Below are 19,169 nucleotides of genomic sequence, written 5' to 3' on the forward strand. Positions count from 1 at the left end.
TTAGTTTCCCTTTGGATTATTGCAGTGAACAGGCTCACTGTTTAGCCACAGATCACTACATCTGACAGAAATGATACAGCAAAAGCATGCAGGCAAGGGGGGGGGACACAACACCAACTCTGTTCAGTAGCAGCTCTCAGCTACACTGTGTTATATACAACACTAAACCACAAGGTATGGTTCAGCAACATTACTTGAACTTGGTCCACTGAATAAAAACCACAGAAGTCATGGACCTGAAAGACAAAGTCTGAAGTGATGAAATGCCACAAAGCAGAGACTAAAGAAGAAAACTATTTGAAAATCTGTGGTTAAGGCTTGACAGTTAGAAGGGAGCTTGTACAAATTCACGTGACAGAGCTCAGGAACTATGGAAAAGCACTTCAACTTGCAAATGTTTATCAAACTATTACAGTAGTTCAACCTCATGAAAACACCCCAAAAATCATTAAATCTCCTCTGCATCTGAGAGGAAGCATCTTTCAGAGCAGATAGACTCTGCATGGAAATTTTGTTCTTTTCTGGACTTCTCATTGTAGGTACTGCAAGGTATCATTGTACTAGTGAGTTCAATTAGGGAATAGACTGTATAATCAAATGTATTTAAATACTTTAAATGCTGATAAAGCACATACATGTGTACAAAACAGTACTCAAGATATTTCTTCTTAGCCATCAACCCCTGAATAATGGAACTATGAAACCAGGCAACTCTATACTACCAGCTGCACTATGATTCACTGATCCTTTTTATCCTCACAATACTTCATGGTAGTATAATCATTCCTAGTCATGTGTGACTCATCAAAGTATTTTGTAGTAAAAACAAATGTTATAATATGCCCTATTGTAGCCATGCAAATTACAAATCTTCATTTCCATACCTAAATTATGCTTTCGCTGAACTTTTTCTGCTGCTTGAGCAGCTCTCATATATGAGTTAGACATTTCAAAATTGTTTCATACCAAGGAGTCCCAAACTTTCTGAGAGTCTTTCTTCATCCCCTTTCAACTTCTGAAGTCTCATCATGCTTTCCACATCACTGTTTTGAAAAGGTTTGAACTAGATTCCTAACTCTAAACTACCACCGTATCTCCTCTGTATGCCTCACATTTACTATGGTCAGAGCTAATGTAACTTGACTTGGCAGACAAGTCATACAATGCTTCCCACAGCAATTCTGAATGACTGGTCCTCTGTGGATCATCACAAGCCATGCGATACAGAGACATAAGGAAAAGTTTCAAACTTCCTTTTCCTACACTGAGATATCATACTCCCAGTGATTTCATCTTTCTACTGTCTTGGGGCCTATTAACTTTAATACACTCATTGCTATGCCTGTCCACAACAGAAGTTAATATTTTTAAGTAGAAAACTTAATAGAGTCTACTCTATTTCTTAATCCTCCACATATTAAAACTTTAAGTGTGATCAATCAGGGTCAATGGGTGACTGCAATGTAATTTTAGAATTGCTCATATTAACTGCCTAAATTTCCAGTTCATACCAAATGGGTTTGGCTCAAGAATAAACACTAAACAGTTCCAAGGAAAGTAAAGTATAACCTTGTGGGGGGTTTTTTAAGCCAAGCACAAAAAGAAAATGCCACTCCACATTTCATGGGTAGAACAGTAGATCACAATAAAGCATACTAAGAATCACAGTTCTGTGGAGAATCCTAACTAAACCTCAAACTGCGAAAGGTCTCCGATTCCAGAAGAAACCCGTGCTAGGTACTCCTTCAGATGAAACAAAGAGAATAGAGAAGAAATAATATACATTCCTTTCCTAATAGGAACTAGAATAGCAAGAGTTTTGAATTCAAGCACAAAGGCTAACATACACTATATGCATCACAGAAGCATACTCTCTGTGCAAGTAGATGGACAAATATTTGCATGAAAACAACTCGAGCATAGGATGATGGGAGGCTTCCAAATAAGGGCAGAATGCTACTACTAGCTTTGTTGGTGCTTACCACAGAAATGTGATACAGTAAAAGTATTGTGGAATGAAATATATCAGATATTCCCTGTGATTACTGTTCTCTTCCTCTAGAACTGCATATCTGCCACATTTTAAACATATGGAGTTGCTAAGGAATAAAAAATGAAGGTTAATGAAGAGAAGAAAACCAAGTTTGGGCATCATTCCCTTTCCATCACCTGAATCCAGTCAGCAGAACTTCAGGAAGATGAAGAGAATTATTCCTTTAGTCTGAGAAAAAAAAAAAAAAAACAAACAAACAAAAAGTACTTATGTTTTCTCTGATGCAAAGAAGTATTTATTTTATGAATGCATATGCTTTCATACATATGACTTCAAATGAAGCAGTACATGTTATCATTCCCTGACATTCCCACATACAGATTTGGGCTTCTATCTGAATTACTCAAGTCAGACAAAAAAAACTTTAAGCTTTCTCACCACGTATAAATCAGTCTCCCTTTTTTCCCCATGGTATTTAAAGGGTAACAATGAACTTACTCTAAAACAACATTATCAAATTTTAAAGATATAGGGACACACTTTTCAGTAAAACAAAACACAGCATGATGTACTGTTGTTCAACCACAGACTGTGATTTGATTAGCAAGAGGACTGGAGAACTACAGGAAACACATATGTGGTATGCAAATGATTCAGTAGGTATACTTCTTTCTTTGAAATTAATCCATAGGAATCCAATTCCCCTCCTCCTCCTCCACCTTTTATTCCCTTCTTTTATCAGCTGAGGTACTGCTTGCTGTCCTCAGGATATGAACTCTTAACTGAGGTTCCAAGCTGCTGTGACTACCAAACTATCCGCTGCTCTCAGGAAAGGGAAGGTGAGAGGGAAGAAAGTGTGAGTACCCTCTGAGGCGCCCCCAGTGAATGCTAATAACCACCTTTTGTTTCTTATCCCCTCCTCCACCACAGCCATTTCAAATAAATACAGTATTAGTCTTCTCATTCTGTCCCACACTGCCATACAGCTTCACTGCATGCTGTGAAACAAAACACATCACTAAATATTTTTCAGGACAATTCAATGTGGGGTAACTTTTTTTAATACACTTTAGGTCATTTACCCTTCAAAGAGAAACATAATCTGCTTTCAAATTATGCTGTTCCAAATAAGAAGATAACAGGCTCAGTTCTCATCTCTGGCTGCTCTTGCTATGTCTCAACAGCATGCAGCAGCCCGAAAGCTGCCAGATTGGAGGAGAGGATCTCCTAGGGGTACTGTTCAGTGGAACCAGGCCAACGCGGCTGGTTCTCTGCTGCCTGTCCCCACCCCACTGCACGGGAGGGGAGCCAGGGGACAGGGCCACGTGACGGGCTCGAGCAGTCCCAGCAGCCGCTACAAGATGGAATAAACTTGAGAATGAGACCCCCATCCACAAGGCAGTCAAGAGTCACCCTGGCTATTCCCACAGATGTAGAGTTCGCCCTGTGCAAACGATACCCCTGGAGAGTAGCAGGGAGGGACATGTGAAGCCAGGCTGTGCCAGGCTGGACCCTGGAAAAGCACATTTACACTATGAAGCTGTGCCATTCTGGCACCTGATTAAAAAAAAGATCTTCAGAAGAGAAAACTCAAGTGTGAAAGCACCCCACTGGAAGAATGAAAGAGTCTTGTTAACCCTACAGACACATTCATAGAAAAATCAGATTAGGTTCTCTACTAGTACAAATGGGGGTAACAGCACAAACCATAGAGCCCTTTCTCTACTCCAAGCAGCATAAAATACTAAGACAAAGGCAAAAAACAAGATGGCATTTGTGCCGGTTTTCCAACACAAAAAAAAATTATATATCAGGTAAAGGCAAGCCTAAAAAAGGTCTTCCGACACATGACTGTCTGAAAAGGAGTGGTTGGACTGGCAACAGCTATGAATCTCAGAAATGAGTGGTTACTTTCCCACCACTGGCTATAAAAACTGGGGACCAATAGGTTAAATTTCTTGTTCCTGTATGAAAAAATATGATTAAAACTTACCTAAACCCTGGAGGAGAAACTGGTCCATAAATAAATAAAAGTACACATCACTCTCCTGCCTCCCAAATACTGTATCTGTCACTCAACTGGATGTCAACTAAGTCACCTGCCTGGGTAATCCACTTTCACTGCACAGAGCACAGTTACTAGGGTAGGTATATGGGAGAACACTGGTTTGACTGACAGATGTTTAGGCTGGTGCAGGAATGTGTTCACCCTTACATTGTCCTGGGGTGAGTTGCCTCCCACAGACTATTCGGCACTTCATTTTTGCTTTTATAGCAAAAGCATGACTCTAAGGAACCATGTTAATAGACTCTTGCTACTTCCTTGTATGTCAGAAAGCCGAAATCATGTTGATGCCAGGGACAGTGACCTTAACAAATAAGTTAATGAAGTCAAATATGACAGCAGAACATAAGAGGCATAAGGAAACATGAAAGAATGTAGTACAGAAAGCAGAGCACAGCTCAAGTGTTCAGCCTTCACTATGAGCTATGTTGTCACGTACATACTACTAAGCATATGCTCATTAGCACATGAAAGGAAAAAGAAAGAGAACCTTTCCTCTTCCAGCTCCCTCCTTCCCCTGCTTGTAACCTGGGAAATGGGAGGAAGTGCAGGGACTCCATACTACTCTCCTCTGAGTAAATGGCAGGGAAGGAGTGGAAAGCATTAAGTCTCAGACCTTTCTTTCTCTTCATTAGCCAGAAGAGACCAGAGATGAAGCAGCTACAGGCTGAAACAGAATTGCAATCAGGATGCTGTTCTGACAACCATCAGACCAAGAATCACATGTGCTGCCTCTCTCTCTCTCTCTGCTCCCCATTATTGCAGGCAAGCCATACACCTACAAAGTCACCACAAATCAAGAAACTGAACCGTGCTTTTCAACAGTCACCTTGCCACTACATACAAAGTTAAATACACCACTGCCAGAAGATACTTACAGGTGGTCTTCCTAGCCAAAACCAAAACAAAACAATGTTCCCAAACTCAGATCTTTCAACTCAAGGATATTATTTGCAGAGTGCATTTGGGAGTTTGTTAATAAAACAAATATCACATTTAAATACTGCATGCACTACAAGTGCTGACGGAGAGCATTTTTTAAAGGAGTAAGCACAATACATGTACAGTGTTTTCCTAGTGCATTCGACTTGCAAATTCAACCAGAAATCAATAATAATGGATTGCAAGTTTGTAATTTATGTTCTTAACAGATTCCCTGGCATATCCAGTTTAGCATGGATGCTGATCACATAGGTTTTCATTTGTTTCTAGCATATTTTGTAGCTACAGCATTTAAAAATTAATAAACTAGAAGTCATTATACAAACCTGAAACAGAATGGGTAAACAAATATTGATGTGGTGAATCTGAAAAAGCTGTGATTTCTTTAGATTACTAATGTACTGTGTTACAGTTTCCCACTTAACTAAAACAATTCACAGTAGTAAGCACCAAACTGAGTAAAAGGTACTTGTAGAACCAGCCCTGCTGTTGTTACTACAGAGAAAATTTCATACAAGCAAAAGAAAGCACGTACACGCCTATCTATGTTCATGTGTGTGCTTTTCTAGCTCAGTATAACTGCATACCTCCCAACATGTTCTTTGCAACAGGCATTTTATTTTTAACTGTCTGATAAAAGCTAATTTGGGGAAGGCAAGAGTGGGACATTTGTAACGAAGACTGAAAATAAGTGGGTATCACTGTATCACTATCAGAGCAGTATTCCAGGACATACAAAGATTAAACGTTTTAAGTCTGCATCGCACCAGGCTTCGGAAATACACCTGGTGCTTCCTCCGTTAGCTGCTACCTGTTTATCAGATACATATGCGGCCTCCCAGTGGTAAGTGATGGGCTAACAAAAGTTACTTTTCAGGGACAGGTGGGTTTGCAAAGTAGAGCTCAACTCTGGAGCAGGACTAAATTCGGGTTGCAGAGGAAGAAAACTTAATTTTAATTGAGGACTAATTCTACTTTTAATAGCTAAACCGCTCTGCAGTAACCAATTTGCTCACCCACAAAGAATTATCTGGTGTATAATTGCTTCAATACTGATTAATAAATAATAACTGATGGAGAGACTATGCTGGCAGTTAATAACCAGCAGCAGAAGAGAGGGCCTAAGGAAGAGCCTCAGGCCTTTAACCCAGGTAGTCATTAACTGACAGAAAATGCCTGGTCTTGAGGTCATTACTGCTATCATATAAAAATATTAATATATTTTTCAAATACAGAATAATTTTCTAAAAGCTACAGGCTGAACTGCACAATAAGTGCAGAGTTATTTTAGAGAGAACTGATCGTTTTGGTTTTTTCTAGCAACTAACAAATGACAGACCACTGGGGAAAAAGTTATTCTGAATAGCTGTTAAACTTGATTTATATTTTTTTAGACTATTAATGAAAGTCAGCTCTTCAGTCTCCTCAAACTGATCACTGCACTGCAGACAAGGGAATGCCCAGTCCAGCTCTTCAGCATCTCATGGATTGCTAGAAGCACTACACTACCTCCAGTCATCTTGTCTTAAGGACAAATATAAAACCATGATCCCATTGTGCTGGACCTAAACTAACACGAACTGTTGGACATGCACTGATTCTGACCTAACTCTGCTTAAGTGACTCTGTTCACTAGCCCTTCGTGGGCAAAAATGATTTTTCACTTGTACAGAATCAAACAACTATTACTGCATAGATTCCATTTTTGAGACCACTCTATCTTTGTGATCTCTAATTACATCTTAGGTAAAGTAATAATAAAACAAAAGTACAGCAATAAAGGTTGGCCTTATTGTGGTATGACTCTTCTCATAAGATCTTTCTTAACCTCAAGGTCTTTCTCTATATCATGACAAATTACTCGGCACCGATGACTCCACAGCAATGTTTAATATAACTGAAGCCAACACGTCCCCTGTTGCAGAGGTCTCTTCAAAACGTAATGCACATGGATTCAGCCAGCCGGTGGAGGTCCTACCCTGAGATGCTGACCAAGCTGTGGTCAGGCCCACACACTGCCAGTCCTGCAACACCTGCTGCAACAATCGGAATTGGAGCAGAAGTAGCAAAAGTGAAACCACGCAGAATTCCTTTCAGCACTGTCTTCCATCTGCATTCCTCCTCCCACTCACCACCACCCAGACAGATAGCCACTTCCCTTCACTGGTGCTCACTCCCATCTGCTCTGGCACTGCCTGCACTTGCTCTAACCCCTGCACCCACAATTCCTCCTGACTCCACTCCTTTCCACACACCTTATTCTTTTCGGCAGATACTCCCTCTGACAAGAAGCAAACACTTTAAGTCTGACAGTTACCACTTTATTTCCACACCTATCTCCACACCCCATCCACAGCAAAAGTGAATAGCAGATGAATCTGCCCAAGACATCTCTTTCCAGCAATTCATTCACCTCCACTGATAAACTGTGCTTTGCCCCTGAGCATTCACTCCTTCTACTAACTGAAAAGAGAAAGAACTAGCAGGAAAAAAAGGAATTAAAATGATGTATGAGACAGTGAGAAGGAACGCAGGATAGTGAGTTTCCATGTCCACCTTGACAAAGGAATGAGAAACAGAGGGTTTGGAGAACAGAAGTACAGCTAAACATGAAGTACAGTAAAAATAAATCCAGACAGGGCAAAAATAAAGTAACAACAGAAGGAAAAGGCCTGGTGGATTGAAAGCACAGATAAAAGACAATGAAGAGACAGAGATGATATGACAGGCATTACAATCCAGCCAGCAATATTATGCTTTTATTACTGACAAAGAACATATGTAAGAGGTATGATTAGGAAACACAACATATGAGTAGAAGCAAGCAAGCATGTGAACGTAAGTGAAGTTTTCTGGATTGTTACACTGCACAAAGATGACAGTACACAGATCCCATAATTTTTACCAGCTACACCTGGAACAACTGCTAGAGTCATGCCAAGATCAGCTAAAGCTCCTTATAAGGGTATCCCTCCTCCCTCAATACAGCATTACTTCAGGCAGCAACCTGATAGAACTATACCGCTTCCTACTTCACAGCAGCACAGATAATGGCACCACAGTCCTTTCCATAGGAATCAAGCCCCTGACCAAAGGCAAAGGCAACTGCAGTGATTTCCTGTAATCCCAGGCAAATCTGAACAATGTACTATATACCTGTAATGCATATAAAAAGTCAACTCTGCTTTTAAATTACCTGCTCTGGAAGGGATTCTGGTCAGACTCACATGGACTAAAAAGTTATGCTAATGATTCACATCCATTGAGCTGTGCTCCTAGAAAAGCATTGCTTAATTCCCCTTTCCAAATTAATTTTGGTATATGAAACACAGAACATCTTCATGTGTGCGAGAATTATATAGGATTGCCTATTTTGACTAGCTACCTAAGCTTTCCAAAAGTCAGCTTCTGTTTATAACTGGATTTATACTGAGTCACATGCTTAGGCTAAAATTAATTTTGAGGTCAATGTCATTCTTTGAGAAAAACTAAACAACACAGCCATTTTTGAGGAACAAAGCTGCTTTTAATCTGTTTCTTCTATTCCTTGGGGAGTTTATCTACCCCTGACCTTTAGTAAGGCTGGTCAGCAGGAAGAGAGGTGAGATTTTAATCATTAACATGCTGACAAAATTTGAAAGGACAGCCCTCCCCTCCCCAAATGTTTTGTGTACCAAAACCAGGTTCATGAAAGTGCCAAAAGTATATGCAAGCTGAAGTCTTTGAGATGTCCACTATACGTCTACAAAATCAATACAATACACGCTGCATCAACTGAAGAAAGATTCCCCAAAGCAAGGAATGGTCTATCAAGATGGTTCAGTATGTAGGTTCAGTTAATCTTCCTAAACATTCCTTTTGAGAAGCAAACTTACCTGTATTACATTCATTGCCATGGATATGGGAGCAACTAAATTTTAGTAAAAAAGCAGCTTCAGAGGAAACCATGAAGTTTAGAATAGCATGTGCCAAGATTCAGGTAATTTCAAATTCACCCGGTAATGTCCATGAATTCCTGGGACTGCAATACAAAAGACTCAAAAAGATGGATTATCTCAGCAATTCATCTGAATAAACACAGTTCTGAAGTCTTTGCCATGAGCTCATACTTTAAAAGATACTCTTTCAACAAAACTGAACAACAATTAAAGATAAGATCACAGATGGACTGGAAAACAGCAAGATATATTTAACCAATAATTCTGCGTAAACTATTTTGGTATTCCTGGACATTAATATACTTCTGTGATAAGGGCATTATAAAAAAATGAGAACTAAAACTCTAGATCAACTGAACAATTTTATGGGATAAGAGACTATCACAATCTGTGTAGGCTTTTGGTCTTCAAGTCTTTTTAAGGATTACCCACTGATCTGGATAATTGTTGGCAAAGTTCTGTGTAGTAGTATAGTCAAGGCAATGGAGCATGTGTATTTATGTCCAGACTCAAGCATAACTACCAGGCTCTATTAATTCCTAACAAATTAATACCTGGATTTTCTCTTTGGATTCATATTAAACCTAAAGTCTTGAGAACAGTTTTGCCAAACATGAGAACAGCAGGAAGTTATCAATTATTGTCTGTAAGACATGAGTATGCCTCTGTCTTCAGGGTATAAAACCTACTCAAGCAGCAAAAGTCTATAGCATTCAAGCAGAAAAAAAAATCTACAGCATATGAGCTCTGAATAACACTACAAGAAAATAAGATTTTCCTCGAGTTAAAGAGAAAGTAGGCTGTATCTTTCAAATCTATGGGTCCTGAGGTCCATCCCCCATGTTGCACATATCTGCTTACAGCTATTTCTCAGATGAGACTAGGACATTTCAAAGTGAAATAACAAGGTAGTATTATGTATGACAAACTTGCAAGTGTTACACTGTATTAGAGCACAAGGAACTCGAGACTATACACCAAATACTTCCATCTTATTAGAGCTAAAGGAGAATCTCAAGTAACCAGTGTTTTCTAAAGCTGAAAAATACCAGACCACTCTTAGTTTAAGACCAAATCCATTGTAATGTATTCCACCTGCTGAAGGAAGCCATCAACTCCTACCTGGACGGAAGTCTGTTTCAGTACTGGTCGAGTAAGAAATGGCCTGATATCTCAGCCTGTTCTATCAGGCCAGTGAACACTCCTCTGACTATAGGAACAGTCAGAGGCACCCAATTCCTCATCCCAAGAGCAATCCCTCTTGTCCAGATAATTAATCTGCTGGTACCAACACTAAAAACCAGGCATCCACCTCTCCCTCCTTACTTCTTCGCCCTGGCACTTGTGAGGTCTTTTCTAAATTAATTCAACTCACTAAACTGATAAAGAAACAACCTGGCAAAAAAAAACAACAAAAACAACCCAAACCAAGGCCCCATCACCCAGCCCCCCACCCCCACCCCCCAAAAAAAAAACCAGCAAGAAACCCAACAGCTTTCAGTCATTGCAGGTAATCACTGGGACTGCAAGCATTGCCACAGCAGTTCCCACATCCTTACACTCACAAGTTAAAGTACTTCAGAGAACCACTTCCTAGCCATGCATCCTCTTCCTCTTTCATGGGGCCAGAGGGTAGTGTCACAGTCTACTGGCCCTGGTATAAAAGGGCTGGGGAGAAGTGAAAGGCTCCCCAGTGTCCTACCCCACTGTACCAGCAATAAAAAATAATACTCATTTCCTGATCACTTCAGTATGGCCTCAGTGAGGGATGCCAATGCAGAGGATTATCGTGGGTCCACCCTCCCACAACTACAGCACAGAACTGAATCTGTACCAGGGCTTTGGCAGCCACACAAAAAGCTGGATCAGAGAACTGATCTGGATGAAAACTCACCACATTTTCATTTATTTTTTCAGGTCAGTTTTCAGATGTATCATACAGCTCTAGAGAGCTGAGGGCTGGCACACAAAAGCCAAAGAAAACCCTTGGCTCAGAGAAGGTGGGTTCAGCTCCCTCCACAGCAGCTCAATGCTTAGGCTAGCTAAAAGTGGTTACAGAGGTGTTCCTTGAGCTCTATCAGCCACGGAAGGGAGGCCTGCAGTCTCTCCTCGTGCCCCCTGGCTACAGCACAGTAATGGAGCATTTGCAAAAGCAGAAGGTAAACACCCCCTGCTCAGGCACACAGCTTAAACTGCAGTCTAGACCTCTGCTTCCAAAACCAACTCTGTTTTGTTATTCACAGTAACTAAGAAGGAAGGGCTTCTCTGCACATTCACCTGAAAAAATCAAGATGACAGCACTGTGAAATATTCTATTAAGTTGACAGATTTCTCATGTATGTTTTTGGCTTGTTATACAGTTCTGAGCTTGATATTTGTAAACAAAAACAAAACTGACATAAATAAAGGATTTTCTCTCTTTTTTTCATGGCATAACTCCTGGAATCATGCCATATTTGGAAACAACAGCTCCAGAAAGTTAGTGCTTCCATCAACCTAGACCTCCACAGGGAGCTGATAGGTTGTAAAGTCCTGCTCCTGAGCAAGAGATCTAAGATAGGAATTACTTATCAGCCACCTGAGCTAGCACACAGCACACCAAGGGACACGTCAGTAGTGAAGGAAGGAGACTGGAAACCCTGCCAGTATTGCTGCTTTCTTTTAATAAAGTCCCATGAACACTGGTATTGAAAAGGATACAGGAAAAACAAGAGAAAACTTCCCAAGAAAAATCAAAGTGAAGTGAAACGGCGTATTTAAAAGTTTAAAATGTCATCAGACAATCACACCTACTAAGCTAATCAGTTACAAAAATTATCAAACCAAAAACATTTGACAAACCTTCAGAAAATGTCCCAAAGAATACACACTATCATTAAATAAACTGGCAAATTTTAGGAATGCTAATCAAGAAAATACTTTAAGTACTTGATGTTATGATCCTTTACAAAAGGGAGTGTTTTCAAAATAACAAAGTGTATTTGATACAACATTAGAAATACTTACAACTACTCCACTCTTGGTGACAGTTTCTCGGTATGTAAAATTGCACACTGCCCAAGCTAGATAATATGTGGACATGAGTGGAGTCTGTGAAAAGTGATCTGTAACCCATCCATCTTCTTCAAAGACAGAAGTTTCAACTGGCATGTTGGACAAAGATAAGTAAGTTGCTTGATGCCTGATGCTGATTTTGAAAGTGGCCTTGTAGATGGGCTCATCAAAGCAAGGAAAGGCTTTTCTGGCATGAGTAGGAGAAAACTGTGTAACACCAAGAAACCTAGAAAAGAAGCAAGCAATAAAAAAAAGCCATTACTAACTGTGCACAGCATTTGATTCATGGATGTACCATATAAGATACTGCTTGACTATTGTGGCTTAAGGGTGGTGAAAAAAAAAAACCAAACTGTACAAAGTATACAGTGTTTGAACACTGCTTTATCACTTCCTTACTACCTATAGTGCAACACAACCGATATAAAGTAACGGTCTACCAATTTCCTGCAAATTTGCAGACACCACATTGACATTAAATAAATAATCCCTTGCCTCATAGCAAGCTTCAGGTTCTAGCAGCAGTTTTGTTCATCAATACATGCAAAAAAGTTAGCCAATACTGGTTATACGATATAAAGCAAGTAAGCACAGTCCTCAGTTCAAACTAGGATTTAACAGACTTCAGGGAGTTCAGTCTGCCCTCCAACACTGACAGGGCACTTCACCTTTCTTTGGACATGAAAACTTACGGTCACATAGTGCACTCAAGAGGGTCATTGTTTTCCACTGCTGATTACTTCTGTACCGCTTGCATGTAGGTCTGAGAGACACTACTATACAGCACTGCTGTGACTGCAAGACCAAAAACCCATTCTGTGAGCTTTGCAGAATTACAAATATAAGCAACAATTAAACAAGCAGAGAATAGTTCACCGTTGTTCTACATGTCATTTTTTTTTTTTCTGGTGTATTTTATAGAGAACAAATTGACATTTTCAGCTAATGGGTCAAATTATGAAAAAAATCTATGAAGGAGGAAAAGATATTTACTATGACAGTGTATAGAATGGAAAGGCTTTAGTTTGACAGTAAAATCTGTACCTCTTTTCTTTGGAACAACAGAGATTTTAATCCAGATGGAGAACAGGAACCTTCATGGATAGAGACTTATATTTACACATTTGGAGAAAACTCAGGTGCATTGATCCCTTTGCAGAAACAAGAAGCTACAATTCAAAGGCTGAATTATGGGGTTTGATAAGAATATTTACTGGCGGCATGCAGAATGAGAAAATGACTATGAGCCAACTATGCAACTGTAAAGGTAGCACATACGTAGGCTTTTTGAGTGGTATTGATTCACGTCTCACTTTCCAAGGTTCCATCAGTGGAAATAACCATGCAATTTTAGATACCAGGTAAACATTTATCAGAATTTTAGAGGTTGACTAATCATCTGTTATTCCTCTGGGGGAAAGAGGATGGGTGGATAGATTTGATATAATGAAAACGGTGGCACCTATTATTAATCAGTCTAGGAGCATTATTCTGCAGTATGATACTAACACCAAAGGAAAAAGAATATGTAGTCTATAAGGAAAATAAGGTATCTAACTTTTTCTCAAACTTCTTGCATATTATACATATTTTGGAGCATTGTTTTACAAAAAAAAAAAAAAAAAAGAAATAAACTTCTTGAAATGTTACACTTTTATCTTGCTATATCCATGCATGATAGAGAACTAGATGTATGTTTTCCAGGGAAATTATCACCTCTTTCAAATAAGGCTAAATTTTTTAAAACGTGAAAAAAATTTTCACCACTGAAGCAGTTACCATTGGTCTTTTGTCTAAAATAAAAAGCCTTATTTGGCTAGAAATTATTGAAGGAATTAATCACATCACATTTTTCTTGTCTCATTATAAAACATGGATTACTAAAATCCTAATTCTGCATAAAGCTGGTGCCAGGTATTCCAGTCTTAATCCAACAAAATTCTGTATTCTCAATGGAGTTGCACTACTGCAACAAAGCCAAATTAGCCAATTAAATGAATCAAAGCAATTTGACTTATATGCAAAGTATTTCAAGTGGACCTGATTCTGCATTCTAGGCATACTCTACACAGCTACAAACATCGACAGAAGCTTCAAATGAGCACGAAAATCTGTACTGGCCTGTTACTAATAAAGCAAGAATAATGAACTTTCCTCTGCAATTAACAATTTTAATGAGCTCAGACACACATGTAAATGCATACTTAAGGAATACTGCATATATCCAACACCCTCTAAATAAGGAAGCGGGGTTTTTCACTCCACTTCTTGCAGACCCTATCAGTAGTCTTCTAATACTTATGTTTTAGACCATCGAAACAATCCCTTCACCAGGCTAATAGAACTTGATAAACTCCGCATCTTCTGCACTCGCGCAGATAGATATATCCACATACATGTAACTGGACAACCACTGGGCAGTCAATATTTCATACTAAAAATACATCAACTACCAATTAGAGTGATATTTATAATGTGCATTACTATCAAACATCGATTTGCTCAACACGAAAGAAAAAAGTTAAAAACTGCTTCCCAAAGACTAAACTCTTAAACGTTTATAAAAAACAACAACAAAAAAAACCCCACCCAAACCCAAAACATTGTCTGTGTTTATCTATTTCTTTCTGTGTTAGGAGACAAAACCAAGCAAAACTTTTATAGCATGCCAAAAGTGAAGAGCGGGCTGAGAATTTCATCCATATCTCTACACACCTCTCTGGGCACTGACATTTTTATCTCCAATTCCCCAAAATATCCCCATAAAAAGTTGTACTTCTGGGAATGACAGCCTTGCAGCCTGTCTTCTCAGCATACCCACGGCAGTAATTTGCAGGTGCTTTAATTCCACCTCATCTATTAAAGGAAGACATGTGTTTCCTCAACAACCTATCTATTTTGACATCTTAGTTGTTATAAGATGGAAGAATATGTCTGTTTGTTTTGTCTGCATGATGTAAGATTTTTTTTTCCTTTTCATTTATGCCAAAGTTTGATGTTCATTTAAACTATGTGTGCATATTCTTACAGTACTCTACAGTAGCTCTGTATTAAATGTCTGTTGATTACTGCCAGTAAATTCTGGCACATAATGCAAAGTAAATTTGTAGCATATCACTTGCATTTTACATTTCAATTAAACTAGCAAAGATTGCAGTAAGAAAATAAATACTTTTATGCGGCTATCAACATTTCAGGCTGATTTATGACTTTCACCTGTGAAGACCACAGAAAATGAACTAACTTTAAGAAAAAAATTATAAAGCGAAGGCATTACTATGTTTGTGAAGCCTTGCAGTTCACCAGAGTTATTCACCCCTCATGTACAACAAATGTGAAAAATGATGGTTTAGACCCTTTTATAGCAACTGCTACTCCAACAAGGTTGCTGTATTTTAATCAGATATAAAGATGTCAAAAAGCTAAAGCCCTGTTGGAACATCAAGGTCTCTCAGAGCATGAGAGAAGCCTGTCTGTCTATCATAGTAGAAGCCATCCATGTTTAAGGACTACAAATGGTTATATGTATTACATTAAAAATTAGTTATTAATCAAAATGCAAATTGCTACACTGCAAAAGCATGCTCGGAACAAAGAAGTGCCGTGGTTTAGAATGTGTATTATTTACTTTAAACTTGAAGTGAGTCGTTAAGCCTAAGACACTGGAAAAAAATGTACTTCTATTAAACACCTTAAACTATAGCCAGGCACTGATTACAGTTTTAAAAACGTTTTACTGAAAGAAATATAAATGAGCCGGTGTAAAGAAAAAAATGCCACCGATTTCAATATAACAATGCTACCTTACACAAGGTAAGGATCTTGCCCACTATGATGATTTCAAGTACATAAAAACAAAGCAACTTGTTTCTGAAAGGTTTCACAGAGAGTACTGGGAAACACATTTTACTATCGCCTTCCACACTGTGTCTTAAGCTATCTTGATGATTCAAAAAGCAAACAGGCATTTTTTGGTTGTTTTTTAAATCCTAACTGGGGCATCAGTACCGAAGTGTGGTACAGTAACTTCAGAGAAGTGTCACTGCCACACCTGTTTGACACTTCAATTATTCCTAAAGCCTAAATACACAAGAAAAATACTTAAATACTTCCACGGGTTTGTAAAGTGAATGATACCCCCTGCTGCTAACAGTATTTTGTTTTCAGATTTGCCCAATTCCAGGCAAGTCCATAAGAACTTCTGATTACCTCAGTCATTCACCCCTCCATGATAAAAGGCATTTACCCACATCTTTTCCTACAATCATCTTTTTTCAAATTTCCATTTTCTTTCACTGTGACGATAAATTGCACAAACTTAATTTCAATCCTGCTTGCAATTCTAACATCGGGCTGTTTAAAATCGTCAGTAATCACAGTAATGAAACTATGTTTTAATAAAAGGGCTGTTGATTTAATTGAGTTGGTAAGCACTCTTTTTCTGACTTGTATTTTTGCCCAGTTCCTCCAACTATAAAATCTTTGCTTCACTTTGCAGTACGGAACAGTAAGAGAAAGCCTGACGCTTCATAGATGTTTCAAGAAAGGGCAGCTTAAAAAAAAACCTAATACTACAATGATAAAACATGCCAAAACTATCCAGAAGTCCACCCCATCTTTCTTTGCTATTACAAATTCTTATTGTGGTTAGAGAAAAAAACTACTTTAAAAAAGCCTCTGTAACTGCCTCAAAGGGGGCCTCCACAGCGACCGTGCCTACCGTAACAAGGGCCTCAACAGAGACCCAAGGGCTACAATAACAAGAGTAAATCGAGATCTGCATGAGAACAGTGAAAACTGGCCAGGTTTAACTGGCCCTGTCACGGGGTGTAAACTGCAGCGATCCGGCTGCACCAGGTGGAGTAAACTATTCGCGTTACGTGAAATCACATCCCACCACCTTTTTCTTCAAATAATGAAATAAAAACAAAACAGCAGAGAAGTTCCGCTCCCCTACACGCTGCTATCTCTAACCCGGCGAGGCCGTCACACGAGGACACACGGCAGCCGGGCACCGAGGCAGCGTTCATCAAACCGCCCCGCAGCCTCCGTTCCGGGCTGCAGGGGCAGAGCCGCCGGTGGGTTTCACTCGTGCCACCCCTGGAAGCTCACTCGCTCCCACCGTCCGTTTCTAAGCCGCGCTGGGGCACCCCCTGACCCGCCGCCGTCCCCGCCCGAGGCGGGGGGGGGGGGGGCGCAGGCGGAGCGCTCCGCTCACCTGCCGCCGGCCCCGGCTCACCCCGGCCCAGCCCGGGCTCCCGCACGGCCCCGGCCCGCAGCCGCCCCGCAGCCCTGCCCGACCCAGGCGGCTCCCCCCGCCCGGCAGCGCCCGGGCCCCGCTCGCCCCCACACACCCCCTCAGCCTCGCCGCCGCCTCCCACCGCCCGCCCGGCCGGCGGGGCGGAGCGGGCAGGGGAGGAAAGGCTGGCGGCCCCCGAGAGCCCCCGCAGCTCCGCCTCCCAGCGCCGGCCCTCAGGAGCGGCCGGACGGCGCGGGGGGTGGGGGGGCCCCCGCCGGGAGAGGCGGCGGCGGGGGGAGGCGAGGCCCGGCCTGCGCTCGCCGAGCGGCCGGGCGTCCCGGCGACCCCCGCCCCGCGGCAGCCGGCCGAGCCCCGCGCCCCTCGGAACCGCCGGCGCCGGGCGGCGCGGAGCCCGCGGCCTCCCCCGCCTGGCGCCGCCGCGGCCCGCCGGGTCCTAGCGCCGCCCCGCCCGCCCGAAGTTCGGCGCCGAGGGGCGGGGGCCGCCAACTTCGGCCCGAGTTGAGTTGGGGCGACGCGGGCGCTGCGCTACCTTCTCTCGCCGTGGAGGACGTAGGAGCTGCGGAAGAAGCCCAGCAGCTCGTTCTCGATGAAGGCGTTGTAGATGATCTTGAGGTTGTAACTTCTCTGAACCTCCAGGCTGCGGTTGAGGACGACGACGAAGACCTGGGTCGGGGGGTAGAGGAAGGAGCGGGCCACCCGCACGCCGCCGGCCAGCTTGTCCTCGGCCACGCGGACCGCCTCGATGTGCATGCGGTGGGCGTGCAGCACGATGTAGCGGCTGGCGTTGCGCACCTCCAGCTGCACGTTCACCTCCCCGCTGAAGGTGAAGTTCTCCATGAAGGCGCTCAGCATCAGGTTGTAGTGCAGCGGCCGCAGGTGCCGCGGCAGCCGCGGCCGGGCCCAGGGCGGCAGCTCCCGCCGCCGCTGCCACTCCTCCTCCTCCTCTTCCTCCGCCGCCACCGCCGCTTCCCCGCCCCGCGCCTCTTCCTCCTCCTCCTGCTCCTCGGCCGGCCGGCCGGGGGGCTGCCCCGCGCCGGGCGCCTGCCGGGCTGCCCCGGAGAGGCTCCCGTTGCCGCCGGCCCGCGGCGGGCCGTCGGCGGCGGCGCCGCACTCCTCGAAGCGGACGCTGAGCAGCACGGCGATCATGGTCACCGCCAGCAGCGCCAGGATGGAGACGGCGAAGCCCAGCACCAGCCGCTTGTGCACGGCGATGTGCCGCTCCGTGGTGCGGGGTCTCGGCCCCGCCGCCTCGGCCCAGGGGCCTGGCGGCAGCCCCCGGCTGCCGTTCCGCAGGGCGGCCTCCTCCTCGATCATCATGGGGGTGACGGGCGGGTGCTTCTCCCGCTTCTCCTCCAGGGCCATCACGGCAGCGCCGCCCCCGTCTCCCGCGGGGCCGCCGCCCCCCGAGGGGGCCCCGAAAGCATGGGAGGTTCCGAGGCGGGGGGGGGGCTCTCAGCCCGGGGCGGGGGGGGTGGGGGACGCGCCGCCTCTCACTTCCCGGCGCTCCACATCACCCTGGCTGCCGGCAGCCCCGCCGAGGAACGGCCCCCGGGCGGGGGGACGGGACGGGATGGGGCAGAAGCCGGCGGCGGGCGCTCCCCGCCGCCCGCCCTCCCGCCCGCCCGCCGGGGCCGCGCTGCGCAGACAACTTGAGCGGCTTCCGCGGGGCACTTCAGCACATGCCGCCGAGCGCACCTCGGCGCCCGGGGGGAGGGCTCCGCCGCCCCAGCCCCCCCGCTAGCGCCGCCGTCCGCAGGGAGCTCTCCTCTCCCCGCGCCCCCGGGCGCCGGGGCCGGGGTCGGGCTCCGCGCCCGGCCCCGGCAGCGCCCGAGCCATGCGCGCCCCGCGCCGCCGCGCAGGGGGGGTCGCCCCCGCGGGGCTCGCCCGGCACCGGACAGCGGCGCCGGGCCTGGCCCG

The 19,169-nt window shown here is 43.6% G+C and overlaps 1 protein-coding gene across 1 annotated transcript in view; it reads right to left on the reverse strand.

Moving 5' to 3' along the window:
• TRHDE (thyrotropin releasing hormone degrading enzyme) overlaps nucleotides 1-18,675 on the reverse strand; it is a 221,298-nt gene extending 202,623 nt beyond the window's left edge. Inside the window, exons 1-2 of the mRNA XM_074902853.1 lie at nucleotides 17,782-18,675; nucleotides 11,945-12,218 (exon numbers count right to left, since the gene is read on the reverse strand). Of these exons, the coding sequence (XP_074758954.1) occupies nucleotides 11,945-12,218; nucleotides 17,782-18,614 (1,107 nt within the window). The 5' untranslated portion in view covers nucleotides 18,615-18,675. The remainder of the gene's footprint in view (nucleotides 1-11,944; nucleotides 12,219-17,781) is intronic.
• Nucleotides 18,676-19,169: the final 494 nt, after the last annotated feature.

The sequence above is a fragment of the Athene noctua genome, chromosome 3 (genome assembly GCF_965140245.1).
Source record: "Athene noctua chromosome 3, bAthNoc1.hap1.1, whole genome shotgun sequence".
Taxonomy (NCBI): Eukaryota; Metazoa; Chordata; class Aves; order Strigiformes; family Strigidae; genus Athene; species Athene noctua.